Genomic DNA, 12436 nt, shown 5'->3' with positions numbered 1-12436 from the left:
ACAGATTTGTGTATCAGAACTTTGTTTTTCTTCTTTCCTCTCCCATTAATCATCTCACGACCCCTAAGATTTATCTGGTGACCCTTTGGAGAGGCCCGCCCCCTAGGTTGGGAACCACTGGACTAAACTAGCAAACTGTAAATAAAATAGTTGAAACTAGCTCCACCTCTAGCAGCTATAACAGTAACATGCTGCTTACACACTGATGCTTCAGTATTAATAATCTAATGATGTCATATATAAGAAACCACTATGTTTACTTTAATACTTCAACTACATTTTGCTGCTAATACTTATGTACTTTTACTGAAGTAGGATTTTTCATGCAGGACTTTTGCTTGTAATGGAGTATTTTTACATTGCTGTATTGGTACTTCTACTTTAGTAAAGGATCTGAGTACTTCTTCCACCACTGCACGTAAGGAATTCATGTTACAGTGATATTTGCATGTTATTAAAACTCTACTGCGGCTTTGTTTGTGTGTGCGTGTGTGTGCGCGCGCGTGTGTGTGTGTGTGAGAGAGAGAGAGAGGAATAAAGAGTTAACAGCGTCCGGCCTCTGCGGGCTCTGATTGGCCCGCAGTAGCAGCGCTGGGACGGACAACAAGCCTCCGCTGTGTGCGCACTCACTGGAAAAGTCACTTGGTAGACGAAGCGGACTACACAGACCGGACTGCCCCGTGTTTTTCAAAATTAGCATGTGGGACTTTTACTGCGCTATATGGAAGTTTCCTGTTTTATTCCGCTCTTGAATCCGTTATTTTACCCCAGAGACAAGCGCTCGCAGGTCCGTTAGAGGTCCGCGAAGAGTCGGCCACTGTCACTGTTGATTCATGGACTCAACACGGACTTTAGCTGAAAGCATTTCTGTCAAGAGGCTGATACAAGGTTGACTTCATTCATTCAACATCCAGGTATGTCAGCTACATAAATAAACGGTAATTTTTATCTCTTTTTATCTAGCATTACCTATTTATGTGCATGCTTCCACAAGCTACAAATGGGCAGTAGTGATAGTTTACTGGAAGCAAATACACAGCAAATGTACAGCAAGTATAAACTAGCAAAAAAAGACGTTTTCATGTACAGTTTAAAATCTCAAACCTTTGTTAGCTATTTGAATGATTAGCCTACTTTACTAGGACCCTAAAAAAAAGTCCCAGACAGCCCTCAAACCTGAGTGTCTGACTTTAGCTGTAATGTTACTATATATGAAACTTATTTATTGTTTTAGCAATATTTACAATTTGACTCCACTTTGGATCCATTTTAGACCCTTCAGACCTTCTCACTGACCCCAAAAGGTCCCTGGAGTCTAGTTTGGAAACCACTGAGGTCAACTAAAGAAAAAGTCAGAAAAACTGTGTTAGTGACATGAAAACTGAGTTGTAAATAGTAGTATTATTGTCCCAGATATTGATATATTGTATCAAAGAATATAATTCCTCATATATCACATTCACACATCTTTTTTTAAAAAATATCTGCCATGTATGTAGAAATGGCTTGAGCAATGTATTTTCCAAAACTCTGTAATAATAATGTTATTCTCCGTGGATTTCTCTTGCTGCGTGCACATGCACTGTGTCACTGTGACCATGTGTCTTTCAGATTTAGGGAGCATGAAGTTGTCTTTGGACAGTATGGTAGTCCTGAAGATTGTGCTGTTCATCTTTGAGGCTGTTTTACTGAGCGACTGCGCAAGAGGTGAGAGCATCATAAACTGTCTTTTCTTTCTCTCTGTCTTTTCGGTTTGATATTGCATGTTTTTATCCTGGAAGGTAACTCCAGATTCACGGCTCATTATAACTCAAGTTGACTGGTTGGCTGGTTTTTCTTGTGAGTATGAAGAAAGTCTCAGTTGGCTCTTAACGTTTTCGCACAGAGAAGTAAGAGACGGAAAACTAGGAAAAAAAACCTCTAAACAGAGCCCAAAATCAACACAGGGCAGGGGGAATGAGAGAGGGCAAGCCAGCCTCTACCCCTAGTTTGTGTGTGTTGTAGTCAGGGTAGTGTGTGTGTGTGTGTTTTTGTATGTGTATGTGTGTGTGTGTGTGTGTGTGTGTGTGTGTGTGTGTGTGCGCACATTCACTACAGCTAAACCAAACAAACATCATCCATCAGCTTCCCAGGGTGAAAGAACACAAGTCAGTGTAAAGAGTCCAGCTCTCCCGCGGCTGGCCAAGGGACTGCCTCACATCAGCCTGTGTGTGTGTGTGTGTGTGTGTGTGTGTGTGTGCGTGCGTGTGTGTGTGTGCGTGTGTGTGTATTTTGTGTGTGTGTTCATGACCGAAAAAGTGGTGAGAATGGGAGACCTCAGTCTGACCACAATTCACTACACTGTTTATTGTGCCAGTATCAATACTTTGCTTTATAAAGACAACTTGCAGTGAGCTTGTCAACAGGTCATGAATAACTGTCGAGGCAATTTCTATGATTTCATCCAGCGTCACTGACTACTGAACCATGTCTGATGCAATCCAGTGGCATGAGTCGAAGACCGAGGCAAAATTTGAAACTTGGGGCTTTAATGAGAGAGATCTGAAAGCCAGACACATTTCCCCGGAAGACCACGCACTGGCAAAACAAGCAGGCTCTATAGCGCTCTCTTTATTCTCCTGCTCTGCATGGTAGTGAATTCAAGAGGCGTCTGATAGGTACAATACCTGCATGTGGCTATCAGGGTTTGAGGTAGCGGGGGCGGGGGGCAGGAGGGGGTTGGCGGCAGTTTAGAGGGGGAGATTTGATCTGTGGGTCTGGAGACAAAGCCTCATTCACAGCGTGGCGGCCGTGCCTTCACGGCACGACTAAACCAAAAGTAAACAAGACGTGAAGGCTAAATAAGATTAGACAATTTTGTATGTTTACAGATTAACAGATGTCAGTGAGGGATAAACCCAAAGGGGAATCCGATGGGATGGGAGGAGAGGATGCATGGCTCAACACTGATTCAATCTCAGACAAAAAGGAAGAATTTACAGCCTGGTTTTCATAATTTCTCCCACCAAAGTGGTTGCAGATGCACAGACTGATAGACACATCAGCAGATATGTAGTTGGCAGACAGTCTGTACGAGATGATTTTGCACAATGAAGCGTAATTTTGCCTGTGAAGTGTAAATATCCCAGAGTTCTCCCAGCAGAAGCAGCGATACTTTGAGTTCTGTGTTACAGTCCAAATCCAACAGCTTGACTCTGACATCCTGTGAAATACAGTCAGAGGCTCTGACTCGAAACTTTTTATAGTGAAGCGAAGGCCAGCAAAGCTGTAAAACTGTCCCTGTAAAATTTAACAATGTATGATGACATCTTTGACAAATGTAAATTAAATTATAAAGGGCAGGCCTCCTTTGACTTATGTGTGAAACAGTAAAAACCCATTGGAAGTGTTATCTAAACATTTCAGACAATACACCTGAGAAGACAGCGAGTTTGGGTGAAAGATTTTAAGCCTGTTGCTGTCACTCATCAGGCGACATCTGACCCCAGACCCCCTATCCTTGTGCCACACACACACACACACACACACACACACACACATATGGACCCCTCTCTACACTGGAAAGACTTTGCGACTGGCCAAGCAAGAATTATTTCTTAAGACCCCCCCCCCCCCCCCCTCCCAAACAGGAACCCCTGCACTTCCTCTATCCCAGCGCCTTTCCTCCCCCCCTCTGGTGCTTCGCCACCCCCAGCAGCTGGAGGAGGTGCTCAGTGATGTGTCCCAGCAGAGCCTCTAATGTGGTGACAGGCCCGGGGACCACTGGGCTCCAATGACTGTGGAATGCAGCAGCCTTGAACATATGGATCTGCAGAAATGCACCCTGGGAGAAAAAGAGAGGCACCAGGTGTCTCTGTTATGTACCAGGATTAGTTAACAATGAACACACACACACACACACACACACACACAGAGGCCGAACGGTGCTGTTTTGATGCATCTTAATTAGAATCAGGTGAACGCTGCATCACATTCAGTCTTGTCTTTCGCTGCATGTATGTATGTGAATTTGTTTGAGTTCGACACCACATAAATGTTTGCTTCACCTCTGGAGCCATCTGGACAAATTTAGAGCATGTAAACTGCTCCGCAAACCCTGTTGGAAAATATACATTTTATAGGAGAGTTACATCATGGTTTCATAACAAGAAGGTACTATGAGATAAATTGGATGCCAAGCTCTTTTAAAATCACAAGGCCATTTGGCGTCCAGACAGTTTTCCATTTCCTTTAACCGTAATGAGGCTAGTTTCTCAGCAAATGCCCCAAAGTCCTCTTATTTTTTTTAAATAGCTCCTGAATAGTAAGAAGGTGTAACAGTGGTGTTCTGGATCATGGGCCCATCTGGGACTAAGACTGAGGGGGTAGAAAAGAGAAAGAATTGCTCTGAAAAAGCTCTGCTGTGCTGCTGCTGTGTACGATGTTTATTGTAATCCCTGCAGGATTCACACTTGAATGCTCCATTTAGGTATTAGAAAATAAAATCAGCTTCATGTTACGTTTTTGTTTTTCTGCCCACACCTATCAGAAGAACTCAAGTGAAGTTAAACACCTCTCCTCGTCTTCTTCACCACATCACCTTCAATCTCTCCCACACCAGACACCCACAGGACTGCCCTCCGTCCTCCTCACACACGTCCCCCTTCTTATTCCCTGCTTCTCTCCGCATTTCCTCGCCTTTATTACCAGTGTAAAGTTGAAGGAAGTGAGTTAAGTTAATGTGCTGTCGTTAAAACAAGGCATGAGCTGACCTTTACTCCCACCCAGCCTTTTCTCAGCTCTCTGTAGCCCCCTATTTACAGAGTCTGGGTCCATTTGCAGAGAACAATGGGTGGATTATTATGTGCGGCGGTCCCCCAGGTTGGACAGGGCAGCAGTAATTAATTTTAAACACTCCTCATCCCTGTAGACTGGACGTATTTGCCATCCATTAGAGCTCACAGCAGACGGGGGACTCACTTTACTGAGGCGCTGCCATTTAGAGGTGCGTGAGAAGAAGTTACGAGGAGGGAGCGAGAGCTGGGGTTTTTTCTTTTTTTTTTTTTTTGTACGTCTGAATATATGCATGTGTTTTATTAAGCAGCCTGAAATTGCCCTGAGAAAAAGTCATGATAATGAGAGATCCAAGGAGCGCAGGGCAATTTGGAAAACCTCAGAGGTACACCAACAACTATTCCCGCTCCACCTATTTCTCCTCAAAACCAGGTGGAAATAATATTCCTCCCGCTATGATCCCTCTTTTTCTATCACGGAAATAATGTTACCACCGCTATAACAATCCGTGTTTCTCATCTATCACCACGCGCCGCTGACCCCGTCAGTTCAGGAGGAAACATTCGGAGAGAGGAATGTGTCAGACTTCACCCCTCGCAGGGGAAAGAAAGGAAAGGGCTGTAGCTGTGATAAGTAGTCATAATGGAGGTCAGTTGGTGTTTACTTTAGCAGGGTCATATAATCCCTGTGAGCAACACTCTCTCATTGACTGACTTTAATGGCCACTTCAATTAGCATTCATGTGGAATTTCAACAAGGCTTTGTCCACTTTCGGTATTTGTCACTGTCACCTGTATGCTAATGCTCAGACGCACATGAGGAGAATTTCTCTTTATTCCTTTTGTTTTTCCTGTTTTTGGGAAAATCCTATCGACTACATATATACAATGCTCATTAGTTTGGGCAGTTGGCTCAGGATGTGTTTTCAGACCACACACACTCTTCCTGCTGGCTGAATGGATTTCGGTTCAGTTAAATAGAATTCCTTTTGCTCCCGTTAACCTTCACAAAAAACCCACAGAGTCAGACAATCAGCAATTCAGATGACAATCAACCGCTCTGACTTGCATGATTTAGCAGACAAATGAATAACAGGTTTGTGTTAATTGTCAGCTGTTTGGTGTTAAATAAGCATCCGATGATACTGGACACTGTTTAGACTCCGCAGGCCAGGCTGCTGTGTTACACCCTTGGCCCGAGAGAGCGGACTTGAGTGGCTGGAAGCGAGCCCGTAGGTGGGGGTGAGGGTCTGCTTTGCTGGAACCTTACAAGTGACCTTACAATAACATTTCGGCTCCACAGTGGGAAGTGTTTGTCTTGCGCAACCCCTCTTTTCTAAGCCTCCTTCATTACCCCAGTCCTCGCTCTGTTTTCTCTTTTTCTTGTGAGGAGCCAAGACGCGGAGAGAAGCCCCCCCCTCCTGTCCCCTCCTCCTCCTCCTCCTCCTCCTCCTCCTCCTCCTCCTCCTCCTCCTCCTCCTTCTTCCTCTCCTCCCCAACCATCTCCCCTCCTCCTTCCCCGCTTTGTACTCCACAGCTGTTCGCTCAGTCACTTTAGTAAGTGAAATGATGAGATTCCAATTGCTCTCCTCTTTCACCCCTCAACAGGAGAAGCCAGTTTGGTTTTCCTGTAGATTTTAACATTTAGATTTATGGTTCGGATCGTGAGTCCGCGTACAGCTGCAGGCAGGGGGTGCAGAAATCGAAACTCCTGGTGTTTTTGGATCTTTTTCTTTCCTCTCAATAACTTTCCTTCAGCTTTGGCATCTCATTGCAATCCCCCCCCCCAATCCCTCCTTTTCAGTGTTGTGCCACCTTGCAAAAAAAAAAGCAACACAATATGTATAGTATAACAAAAACTATGCCATGACAACCTTTCTCTGTCTTGACAAAACATATCTATACTGTATTTATATGATGGTGGCCTTCAGGATGTAGCTTGGACCGAGCAGGTTTGGACAAGTTGGACAAGAGTTGACATTGTGATGTTAGTGAATGAAAGGCTGATTTTAAACGGCAGAAATATTATCTGCCCCATCTTATGTGTGCTTGTTTGCTGTACTTGCCACAGCCTGCTTGAATCTGTGCTGCTGTAGTCTCACGCTTACTTATCAGAATACCAAATCAGGCAGCCAGGAGGTAGCTGTTGCATATCATTTAAAGATGAACTTCCTCTCTTTGTTTTTCCCCACTTCTTCTCTTCTTTTGTCTTTTATTGTTTTCCCTCTGTTTATGATTTTGGATAGCAGTTGTGTGTTGTATAAGGTTGTTAGTCATCTTTATGATCTGATACCAGAAATCAACACTGAAAGTTTTCCCTGGTCTTTGTTTTCCTGTTAACCTCCCCTCTCTCTCTCTCTCTCTCTCTCTCTCTCTCTCTCTCTCTCTCTCTCTCTCTCTCTCTCTCTCTCTCTCTGGGGGTTTCATTAGAAATCACTTGTTGTCCTGACAAACCCTCACACAAACACGTTCACACACACAAACACGCACCAACCCTGCTGTTCTGCAGTTAAAGGTTGATTGAAAGTTATGGTGGTGGCAACAGCGATGGCTGGCCGGGTCTGAAGAAAGCCGAGCCAGGGACCAGCTGGGATAACGAGCTCTGAATGAGGCCTCCGCTGCCTTCGACACACACTCCCTCCCAGTTTCCATCCTCCTCCTCTTCTCCTCTTCGAGCCCCCCCCTCCCACCTCCCCACCCCCTTTCAGTTCACCTCCGATGAGCTTCAATGAGACCCCACATGGCTTTTCAGCTTTTTTTTGCTCCCACTTTGTTTTTCATTAGGGATTCTTTTGAGCAACCTCGGAAATTCTTTGCGCATTGTCCCCATTGACAGAGGTTATAAAGAGTCCGGTCTGGGCGATTGCTTGTCAAAATACATCAAAATAGGAGTTTTCGCTGCGAGAGTTGTAAGCTGTCATGGTGGAATTTGTTTGCGTCCGTTTCCAGCGGCAGTTTCTCTCAACATGCAGAGACGAGGAGGCAAAGAGGCCCAGGTTTTTCATGCAGGGGACCCATTGCATCTGTAATGAACGGAAAAATATGTCCCTACTTTGACTTGAAGAGTGGAACAGGACGAGGGAGGAAAACTCATTTCAGGAGCAAGGACTATAATCTGTCATATTTTATAGCAAGGCTACTGCTATCCCAGACTGGAATTCTGCACCATGCAGTGAAACTGATTTGATTTCCTCATGCACGGGGATGTGAGTTTGGGCTTTGGATCAGCCCCAACCTGGATGTACTTGGAGTTAGAGGCTTGGCAGATGGGGCACTGCTCCATTCATACTGTTAGTCTGTGTCCAGATTGACTGTTAGGTACTTCTTTTTTTGCTTATTTTTATTATTTTTAAAGATGTTTTTGCATTTTTTGAGTAGTTGGCAAGAGGAAATATGAGGATTAGATGGTGTAACAGAAGTCCTTTGCAGCAGTACATCTATTCTGGTCATCAGCTGCCTGTTTCTGTGCAGGGCACCTTGGTAAAAGGACTGTATAGCTCAGTGTGGACAGTTGATTAACAAAGAGAGAGACAGCCAGACTGGCAGACAGAGATGGATAGAGGGCAGTGACCTTTGTACAGCTGAGTAGTAAGGTGAACTGGGAAAGCACTGAACAAATTGTCACTGTGAAAGGGCGAGTACCACATCGTAATGACAGGCTCAACAGCTCCACGATGACAGATTGATTTCAGACAATATTCCTGGATTGTCAGGAGGCCCCATTGCTGTCAGTGAGAGCTTTGCCAGTTCCTCCGCCCCTTCCCTCTGTCTCGCCTCGACTCCCCCCCCCCACCCACCCACCCACTCTCTCTCCCCCCCACTCTGTCTCGTCTCTGTCTCACACGCCTTTCTCTCTCCCTCACCCACTCCTTTTCCGAGCCCCGTACCCTCCCGCCTGCCCCTGTCTGAATCGCTCCATTCTGCCCAAACACTCCGGCGACATCACAGTCTGTCAGTGGCCCTCTCCTGAAAAGGCCTTGTTGACAAAGGTGCTGGTGTAAAGCGCTTCCCAGTGTCATGGAGATTTGGCTGATCCTCAGACTGTACGCCGGGGTGTAGGGTTCCCGGAGACGGAGAAACGAGCAGCACTCGGCGACAGGCTCGGTCATCGTCGTCATCACGCTGATGTGACCACCAAAACACACACAGAGACACACACACACACACACACTGGCCCGTCTGTGACAGCATGTCTGGCTCAAAATGGTCTTGTTTATAGCTTATGAGCTTCTCCGCCAGTCAGTAGAACATCAGACCAACGCAGAGCGACGGTAACTTGACTTAATAAGACATCTGTATCTCATTCTGCACCTCCAGACTGGACTCCCACTGTGTCGACTGTACACAATGAGCTGAACACAGGTTAAATAGTTAGTTTTCCCCGCTGTGGAATGTCAGGGAAGTCGAAGGAGGCATGCAGGGAGTGGCAGGATGCTCCTCACTGTTGACTGATGATGGAGGCCACGAAAGAACAACAACAGAGGTCTCATAGTGAAGAGACAATGTAACAGGCCGCCACTGTTTGTATCGTCCAAGAAGCATGGTGGTTCCCAACTTATTTTATCTTGTGTCCTTTTTAAAACAAAGCAATTTCTTCTTGTGGCTCATCGTTGTCAGTTGTGTGTGCTTATGGGATACGACCAGGTCAACCGAAGAGATGGGCTGGGTTTTAAATCTCAGTACTTCTTTTTTATAGTGAAACAAAGTATCAAAGAACGTATCAAGCACTTATACCAAAACACAGATTATTGAATATGCTTTATTTGAATATGTTTTTAGGCCTGAAAAGTTAAGATTATTCAGTAATTCACAAAAAAAATATGAAAGCAGTTGTTCCTGACCTTTTATTGGTGTTCACTCCATTAAAATAAAGCAATGTCTGTGTGTGATTTATGGCCTGTGAACAGTTCATCCTAAGAGTTGTTTCACCTTCTCACATTGTTTAATTTGAGGAAGGTTTACACACCTGAATATACACATTTAGTATTTTACTAAAAAAAAAGAAAACATTACAGAAAAGTTTGAGAAAATGAACATAATTAGGTGTAATGGAAACTTTTTCCTCTTTATAATATAAATTTAATCAACATGTTACCACTCAGACTTGTTTAGGACCCCCTTTGTGGTCCCGATCCCCTGGTTGGGAATCACACAAGTAAAGAAGTATCAGAAATAAAAATGTAATATTGAGGAGCATAAATGTTTTTTCCTGCTTTCCTGCTCTTTTGATTGTCTCACAACTAGAGCTGCAATGATTAATCGATTAATCGATTGACAGAAAAATGAATTGCCTATACTAAATACTAAAATTATCTGGTTCCAGCATCTTAAGTGTCGATATTTCCTGGTTTCTTTAGTTGGTACAAAACAAGACATTTGAGGTTGCATCTTGGGCTTTGGGGAACAGTGATCAACATTTTTCACCGTCATTTTCTAGACCAAACAACTAATCAATTAATTACGAAAATAATGGACAAATGAATCATTAATGAAAATAAACGTTAGCTGCAGCTTTACTCACAACCCCACAGGAAGTTGTTGGGAACCACTGCTCTGGAGGAAGGACTTTGTGGTCAAATGCTAAAGTGAGGTGTCTAATCCTTTAACACCCTTTGTTATCTGAGGCAGGTGGACCAAAGCACAATGTCATGCACATCTTTTTGCCTTTTAACTTTCATCTCTTAGTGTGTGTATGTGTGTGTGTGTGTGTGTGTGAGAGAGAGAGAGAGAGTAAGAGACAATACACAGGTGGTCCAGAGCATGTGTGAGCGTTCACACAATGTCCCATTCAGTGCCAAGTGGTCGGTCCATCTCCAAACATATTAGACAGACAGTAATAAACAGGTGCTCGTTGGTGCCCTGCTCTGTACGGGAGAGAGAGGTCTGTTTGAGTGTGTCATGTGGCTGAGGCTGAGCCCGGGCCAGGGAGTGGGGTGTGAGATTGTTGGGATTCCTGGTTACTGCCGCCTGGGCCCACCTAATCCCCCTTCACTCCCCCATGCAGCCCTCCTCTCCGTATGAGCTGCGTGTTAAAGGAGGCCTCTCTGCCTCTGCTCCCCACCACTCTCTAAATCAACCCTCCTCGCTTTAACCCCATCACCGCTACTTCTCTCCTCTCAGCTTCATTTTCCTCCTCTACCCTCCTCTGACCCCTCTTTTCTGCCTCTCTCTGTCTCTATTTGTCACTCTATCTGGCCTTTCTCTCCCTTCCCAGCCTCCCTCCTGTTGCCTCTTCCCTGATAAGTGGCCCTAAGCACACACTCAGCCCCTGTGTGTGCACCGGGCCTTAGCCTAATGGAGTGAGATAAAGCGACTAGAGTGCCACTCACTGTGCGCTCTGTATGACGGAGCAAGACCAGTGAATTACAGACTCACATCTGCATGAAAAGTTACGCCAGTGAATCAATGTGTTTCAGTGTTTTCTGTTCATTAAGAACATTTAGGAAAAATCGACTTTATCTGTCATTCCATCAGAAACAGGAGAAGTCAGTGTTGGACTCATAAGTTTTTGTAGGTTTATATTGATATTTTTGGATTGAAACTTCTCATAGTCAGTCAGCAGTTACTTCATTATATTTGAACAGTAACATACCAAGTGTGCAATATTATTTTTCTTAAGAATTTCATTTATTTTTTGACATTTTTATTGACGGAGTAGAGCCAAGTTAAACCGTTTACATTACACTCTTGTACTGGTATGAAATTAGTCTTCTTTTTCTTTCTTAAAGTGAACATATACATAACCAGAATGTGATAAAAGCTTTAAAAACACAAAGAAAACAAGGACAAACAAACAAATAATCAACTAAAGAAAATAAGAATGAACTATAGTTACTGAAGAGCTGTCATGTCGTATTTTTAGCAGGGAAAGAAAGGCAGTATTACTAATATAGTAATAACCTATAATCGTGAGCACTTTCTAAAGAAAACGTCCACTCTCACAGTCGTAGAGCAGGAAAAACACCGAATGGATCCACTGCAACTTAAACACCGTCCAGTAATAAGAAAGAAAATGGCCGCTCCAAACATTATATGAAAGGCCTCTTTTAATTCAGGTTTCCAAAAAGGTCTCTACATACTTTTCCATACTTCCACAGGCACGGAAAAGTATGGGGTCCTTACGGAAAAGTCTTTAACCTGAATTAAAAGAGGCCTTTCATTTAAGCAATGTATCAATAAATCACTGAATGGAGCATTTCATCCGGGAAATTGTTAAGCTGAAGCAGAAACCTGACACATCTCGTCTCCTGATCAGTTTAATAGGCTCAAACTTTGAATTGTTGCTTTTTTTCCATTGACAGTTAATGTTTTATGTTGACAGAGGTGATTTTTCTTCAAAGATTAATGACCAGCGTTCAAAAAAATTAACAATATCTGCACAATTTATCGACTGATTTATTGTGGGTGGATATTTGTAACAACAGATGACACTAGTACGGACTCTACAAAAACACGCACGCACACACACACACATGCTCCTTTCCTCCGACAGAGGCAGCTGGGGCCGGGAGACGGCAGTCAAGTTTAATGAAATATAGCAGCTTAGAGTTCAAAGGCTCCACAGTAGGGCCTGTTAAGGGGTAGGCCGCGTGATGGAGATGTTTCCAGAAGCTTTATGACGCTGGAGTAATTTCTCTCTTTCTTTTGATGGAGTCGGCAGGAGC

At 44.0% G+C, this 12436-nt stretch overlaps 1 protein-coding gene across 1 annotated transcript in view; it reads left to right on the top strand.

Moving 5' to 3' along the window:
• Nucleotides 1-598: 598 nt before the first annotated feature.
• The window catches only part of LOC137199339 (fibroblast growth factor receptor-like 1), a 29301-nt gene continuing 17463 nt past the window's right edge, over nucleotides 599-12436 (top strand). The window contains exons 1-2 of the mRNA XM_067613569.1: nucleotides 599-914; nucleotides 1612-1707. Coding sequence (XP_067469670.1) covers nucleotides 1623-1707 — 85 coding nt within the window. The 5' untranslated portion in view covers nucleotides 599-914; nucleotides 1612-1622. The remainder of the gene's footprint in view (nucleotides 915-1611; nucleotides 1708-12436) is intronic.

The sequence above is a fragment of the Thunnus thynnus genome, chromosome 16 (assembly GCF_963924715.1).
Source record: "Thunnus thynnus chromosome 16, fThuThy2.1, whole genome shotgun sequence".
NCBI classification, from domain to species: Eukaryota; Metazoa; Chordata; class Actinopteri; order Scombriformes; family Scombridae; genus Thunnus; species Thunnus thynnus.
This window is presented reverse-complemented; position numbering and strand designations above follow the sequence as displayed.